Raw genomic sequence first — 6742 nt, forward strand, 5'->3', positions numbered from 1 at the left:
TTTGATACATAAATTGATAGAAATAAACTTCGATTTTTTCAATTAAATCCATTAAAAACTTACCATAAATATTTTCTTGAGAAATTGACGATATTGTATTAAATAATGTTTTACAAAATTTGGCAAAAAAATATAAAAATATATTATATTTTTTTTCATATTTATATAAACAAATTTAACGACTATTATTGTAATAAATCTTTATTTATAAATTTGTCAAAAATATCATGTTTGTATCGTCAAAAGTTTTTTTTTTTTTTTTTTTAAGTTTTGTAGTTTTTTTTTTTCAAATTGTTATCATTAATAAAGTTGGAAAAAATATAAATTAAAAAAAAAAACTTGAAAAAAATAAAGATATATATGTTTTTTTAGGCTAGAAGATGTCTGAAGATGTTAGAAGACTTTGGTCCACATCTGCGCCAAGAAGAGGGCGCGCAGACATTTTTAGGTCTGCAGTCTTCAGAAAAACAAACAGTCTGCGAAGGCTAATGTCTGCGCGTGGTCTGCGCGGCGCAGACAAAAGAGGCCTCGCAGATCTGCAGACAAAAAACAAACACCGCCTAAATCACCAACATTCACAAGTCATCTGTTACAAATAGTAAAAGATTTGAGGATGGTAGATATTCATGAAAAATAAAAATAAATAAATAATAATATACACACTACAATCATCACTGATCTACAACTTCATCTCTCCAATTATTGTGTGAAAAAAACACTCGACTAACAAAGATAAATAGATTGTGTACGGATATACCATTCTCATAGCCATTGTCGTATGCAACTCATGTCTCATGTACATGTACATTATATGCAATTCATCTTTTGTATATTTACGCCAAAATATATATATATATATACTCAACCACAACTTCAATCCTTTCTTTTACTACTATAGTGGGATCCAACCCTATTAAGTCATGGAAAAGGACACGTGTCATACAAAAATATATGTCAATTAATTAATTAAATAAGTAAATAACTTACCATGATTAGCCCTGATTCAGTACCACATAAGATCATGTCATTGGCTGTAAGCATGCTTGTAATCTTGCTCCCTGCTGATAACCTCCCAACTTTATGCTGTGTCCCTCTCAACCAAATCTGTTATTTTATAAACAAAATTACAAATATACCCTTCTTGTCATTTTTTTTTCCTTTCTAATATAATAGAATGAGAATTACTCACCTCTAGGTTGCTTGGTGAAGAGCTAGTGATTAAATATATAAAATCCTCTACAACACTCATTGCCACCACATTTGTTTTTTTCTCTGGTTTAATACACATTTGACCCTTGCTCTCTCTTCTCCAATCCTGCATTGTTTATGTTTATTAGTTAAAAAGTTGTTTAAATTTTTTATTAAATGATCATGTGAATTTTGGTGTTAGTTATTGTTGTTATTCATACCTTAATTCTTGATCCATCAATGCAACTACTTGCACTATATAGCCAATCTTTATACACAGCTATTGAATTTATAGGCTTATTTTGTAATCTCCAGCTCTTTGAAGGACCTTTGATTTCTTGTTGTCGATTGTTTCCAATTATCAACTCATGTATGCTTGAATCCATGCATCCTATGTAAACTTTCCCTTGACTTGCCCTTATGCATTTCACATTCTTGTTCTTGAAAACATCCTTTACCTTTCTTGATGAATCAATCACCTGTATCACAATATCACGTCATGTTCTTTTACTGTTTTACCCTTGTTATTCTTGTTGCTTTAATTACTTCTTTTACTTACCTTCATTTTATGGCTATTGGTAACTGCAAAAATCACTTCGTTACAAGTTTCAAGGCTTTGAATTGCTTCCTTTGTTGTTATTACTTCAATGCATTTCATTTTCCTTTCAAACATTTGCCAAATCTGCAATACGGGAATCTTTTTATTTACTTGATGATTATAAATAAAACAAAAAAGATTAAAAAGATCTATAATCTTGATTACCCTAATCGTTTTGTCTGCAGATCCACTCAAAAGACAATTCCCTTGCTCAAAAAGTGCAAAACATGTTACTGCTTTCTTGTGCTCCTTTATATCTGATACAAGAGTAGTTGTCTGCCCCTTTATTTCCCATACCTACCATAAAATAATTCCATTTTTATCCTTTTCATCTAATCAATCAAGTATATTTCTTTTTTCACTTTTGTAAAATACATTATTGTTTTGAAAACAGAAACAAAAAAAAAAATGACAAGAGTGACTTTTTGATTGCATTTCTTGAAAAGAGACTTTCCACTTGACTTCTATTCATATTCAAGTGAAAAGACTAAATTGCCCCTAGTTAGAATTCTAAGTTTCTAACTCACCTTGATAGAACCATTTGAGTATCCACTAAAAAGCTGCCCCCTATAGTAGATAAGAGAATTCACAGCTCCACTGCCATTATAATTTCCCTCCAAAACTTGCGTGTGTACACAAGATATCCGCTGTAAAAAACGAGCTAATTAATGAGTTACCAGGGGTAAAATCGTCAGAAAAATAAAAAAGAAAACTTACCCATTTATTAGGCATATAATAATCAGCAACTTTCAACAATTCTTCTGCCATCCATGTCACACTAGAAAGTCGTCTGAGTGACTCTCTTACACCCTCTGAAAATTGAGTTAGCTTCTGCATGCCTTCATGCAAAATAGTGAAATACATTACAAAATGTATATATATATATAAAAAAAAAAAAAAAGAAGAGTTTAAAAACAATAAGAAAGTAGAACAAAAACGACAATAATTACCTCTACCAAAAGTGTAGTTATATATGCACAAACATGCTAAAAGTCTTTCTTCAAGTTCCATTCCAGGATGCACATATTGTTCAATTGTACTTAACAAAATGTCACAAGCTAAACCTCTCAAATCATCATGACCTTTCACTATTTCACACCCAATCCATGCAATTGTTGTGAGACAATCTCTTGAAACTCTCTTGTTTTTGCTCTTTAATCCCTTCTCCAAAGCATAAAAAACAGGATTTCCAAGTTTTATTATGTGTCTTGCAACTTTCCCACACCAAATCTCTGTCCCATTTTCCTACATTGCTCAATTTACAAACACTTAACAGTTGTATGTTTGACCAAATAAGTTCAAGATTACATTTTTTTTTTGTATTACCTGTAATGTATCATCTGACCAATCAATGTTTTTAACAATGTTTTTATGTAACATTGAGTTTAATCCAGCTTTTTTCAATAACCAAGCTATTGTATATGGTTCTCCTGTCCATGAATAAGTTCCTCCAAGATTTGAAAATATGAATGCTGCTAATTGTTGTGTTTCCAAGTTTTCTTCACATGTTAGTGCCTCAAGAAAAGCCTCAATAGCCACTTCACGATTCAAAATGTCAACAACTGAGCCTTCCTGAATAGATACATTCATTACAAAACTAAAAGTTATAACATCATTGAAAAAAAAAAGTTTACAAAAAGTATAGCATAAAAGTTAAAACTCTCACCATAACATCCAACTGAAGCAACAAACTAGCTGCTAAAAGTTTGTATTCATGTTGTGTTTGTTGGATAGAAAGTAATAGAACACACATAATGTTCATCCCCCCTCTTTCATGTAGCTGGTGTAGTAGACTTATTGATGATGATCTGATAAATTTTATAGATAATATTTATTAGGGTGATAAAATTTTCAACTTATTGTAGTTTTGAATTTAGAATGTACCTTGGCATGCGTAGTAGTTCATGGTAGAATTCTAATCCTGCAACAATGGCGTTCTTGTGGTTGCTTAAAATAAGAGATATAAATGGATTGATAGGAGCAAATTGCATGATATGATATTTACATTTTCCATCAAATCTCATACACTTGACAAGAATAGAAGCTAAAGATATAAGCTCTTCAAGATTCTCATTTCTTGGAACATTAACAAGGCTTGAAATCACTTTTGGTGAACTAATTTCAGCCAAATGAGTGTTGTTTGTTGAATAGTCAAAAGCAGTCACCAACACTTGAATAATCATTAAAGAAGCTGAAGGTGGTGTCATCACAGGTATTGATTTTAAACCATTTTTGTAACAACTTGAAGCACAAATGATTTTCACCAAAGTTGGCAGGATTTCTAGGGTTTTGATTTCATTTGGTGAGGGATTTATCAAATGAATCAAAACAGCTGCTTCATGAACATCTCTTTTTAAAGCATTTGCAAGGTGTATGAGATTTAAACCTTTCTTCTTTATGTCTTCGATAACAGAGTGATTCCCTGAAATGATACTTGAAAGTATTGAAACTGAAGCTCTTGTTACCCCTTCTTCTTTTGATGTTGAAAGAGCCATTAGTAATTGATCTAAAATTACATCTTTTAATAAAGAGTATTTTAACCCTGGTTTACTTGCTAACATTTCGTATACTGTTGTGATTTCTACTGTTGTTGAATCATCTGGTTTTTCAAGTCCTTCTGAGAAACATAACTTTGAAATTACTTTTTCAACAATCTCAGCTTGTTCAATTCTGTAACTGTTTTCACCACAAAAGGAGGTAATTTCATCGGTTGAGTTGTGATTATTGGTCAACATTTCATCTCTTTTCCGAAAGTTTTGCCATGTGGGTTCATCTTCATCTTCGATTTCATTCACACTGTTCCAAAATTCTAAATCGCTTGCTAAGATTCCTGAAAAACTGTCGATGTTTAGAGTTTCTGGTGCTTTTGATTTTGTGATTGCTGTTCTGGATAATGATCTATCGTATTCATCTTCATTTTCCTGATAAAAATCAAGAATTAATTTCTTATTTTCCCCTTTTTACTTTCAACTTTATTGTAGATTAAAAAAAATGTGGTTTCTTTTTTTTTTTTTTTTTTTTTTTTGAGAAATACCTCAGAATCGTCATCTGAAAACCCACAGCTGCCTGAATATAAAGAAGTTGGTGAATCTGATTGATCTTCCAAGAGAAGATCTTGGAGACGTTTGACACTCGAGCTTTTTTGTGCTTTCTCATTCTTTTGAGGATCGATAGGATGCACCTTTTTAAACTGCATTATAATATGAAGATTAATCTCATTTACATTTATTATCTTTATAAGTTTACACGAAATCAGATTACATAATATGATATATATGCACTCACATTCTGATGAATCCGTAACTGATGAAGACGATGCACGTGTTCATACGAATTTGAAGATGACGTGCTGCAGACATTCGTGTTTCTGCAACGAAAACCCATTTAGTTATTATTGAAAATTTTATAAAAATGAAATAGAACAAGTAAAGTTACCTGATTTCTTGTGATTTTTCATCGGGTTCTTTCATCAATAAAGGAGATTGTCCATAAGAAATAACCTGGTGATACATCAACCATGCTTTATAACTTCTTGCACCCCATTTCACACCTTCATTCTCGTCAACCCCATTCTGGAATTCCTGTTTTAAAGGCATAATGCAGGATTCAACCATGGCGCGATACAGCTCCGGTGAAAGCTCAGTCCTCACGACCACCGGAGACACCACCAACGCTTGAAGAAAATGAACAGCAACTTGAAGCTCATCCCGTTGCAGCTTCCTAACAACCGACAAATAAAAATACGCGTAACAAACCAAGTAAGAATTCGATACTCCGGCCGTCGTCTCGTGCTCATTCAACAACGCCGGCGCCTGAAGCATCCTTTCGGCGCGTTGGAGGTTGGAGTTAACGTCTTCAAGGCATTTCGATTGAATTGCAGCCTCTACATTTTGAATACCCCAGTAGAGATTTGAAAGCACCGATTGTTCTGAGAAGTCAAAGAACTCTTGCTCGTGAATCTTGAGGTTTGACGAGCATTTAGCTTGTTGGATTTTTCGAGTTTTGGGATTGGTTAGGAATGAGTGAATATGGTGATTGGTCAAAGAGACGAGTAGTCTTAAGAGCTTGGGGTCTATGGATTCATGGCGATGAGAAGACGAGGAAGAAGAAGATGAAGAAGAAGAGGTGGACGCCATTGAAGGGTGGAATAAAGAAGAGATAAGAAGAGGAAGGGAGTGTTATGAAGAAGAGGTAACATGTGTTCTCGTGAGACGAATTCCAAAACTTATCGGACCCTCTGGTTCTTCCAGAGACGACGATACAGACAAATTCAGAACCATCTCTTCCCATATAGGGAGGGAATTATGCCCGAATGCCAGCACAAATTTTCTAAGCACCCATGCCTTTAAAATTGATTTTTTTTAATTACTTTTGCAACATTGTGAATAAAAAGATAGAAATCAATCATATACTATTTTGATTATAAGAGAAAGTGGTGTTACTTTTTCAACATGGTAAAGTTATCTATGTTCATATTTGTGATATAAAGTTGTAAGGGATAACGACTTGAAAAGGTAACGAATTTTTGATTTTTTTCACATTTAGTCACTAAATTTTTTTTCGTTATTTATTTGTCATTGAATTATTGAAACTGTTCACATTTTACCCTTATGACCGGCCGTTACCGGTCATAAGGGTAAAATGTGAACAATTTCAATAGTTTAGTGGCAAATAGATAACGAAAAAAAGTTTAGTGACTAAATATGAACAAAATCGAAAGTTCGTTTCCCTCTAAAAAGTTCAATGACTAAATGTGAACAAACTTCCTCTTGTATTATGTTTTAGCAAATTATTTATTTTTGTTAAATTGTAGCAACATTTGTTGATGAAAAAATCTATGAAATAAAAAAAATAAAAAATAAAAAATAAAAAAAAAACCCTGAAAATATATTTTAAAAAAAAACAAAAAATTGAAACCGAAATAAAAAACCAATGGTTTGACATTTTCCAAAATAA

General features: G+C 32.4%; 1 protein-coding gene across 1 annotated transcript; it reads right to left on the reverse strand.

The window, feature by feature from the left end:
* Positions 1 to 621: 621 nt before the first annotated feature.
* LOC111895510 (putative E3 ubiquitin-protein ligase LIN-1) lies at positions 622 to 6117 on the reverse strand. The gene is made up of 15 exons (XM_052764775.1): positions 5222 to 6117; positions 5072 to 5153; positions 4821 to 4976; positions 3671 to 4707; positions 3453 to 3594; positions 3113 to 3358; positions 2737 to 3031; positions 2504 to 2625; positions 2314 to 2433; positions 1952 to 2083; positions 1748 to 1870; positions 1410 to 1667; positions 1190 to 1315; positions 988 to 1104; positions 622 to 910 (listed from the first exon to the last, which is right to left on the reverse strand). The coding sequence occupies exons 1-15, from the start codon at positions 5920 to 5922 to the stop codon at positions 893 to 895; spliced, it is 3675 nt and encodes a 1224-aa protein (XP_052620735.1). The 5' UTR covers positions 5923 to 6117; the 3' UTR covers positions 622 to 892.
* Between the last annotated feature and the right edge of the window lie 625 nt (positions 6118 to 6742).

This window comes from Lactuca sativa, chromosome 6, assembly GCF_002870075.4.
Source record: "Lactuca sativa cultivar Salinas chromosome 6, Lsat_Salinas_v11, whole genome shotgun sequence".
Lineage (NCBI taxonomy): Eukaryota > Viridiplantae > Streptophyta > Magnoliopsida > Asterales > Asteraceae > Lactuca > Lactuca sativa.

Coding starts and splice junctions, on each gene's coding strand:
- LOC111895510 (XM_052764775.1), bottom strand. CDS start 5,922: ATGGCGTCCACCTCTTCTTCTTCATCTTCTTCTTCCTCGTCTTCTCAT. Junction 4,708..4,820: donor TTTCAGATGACGATTCTGAG/GTATTTCTCAAA, acceptor GATTTTTATCAG/GAAAATGAAGATGAATACGA. Junction 2,626..2,736: donor TAACTACACTTTTGGTAGAG/GTAATTATTGTC, acceptor TTTTGCATGAAG/GCATGCAGAAGCTAACTCAA.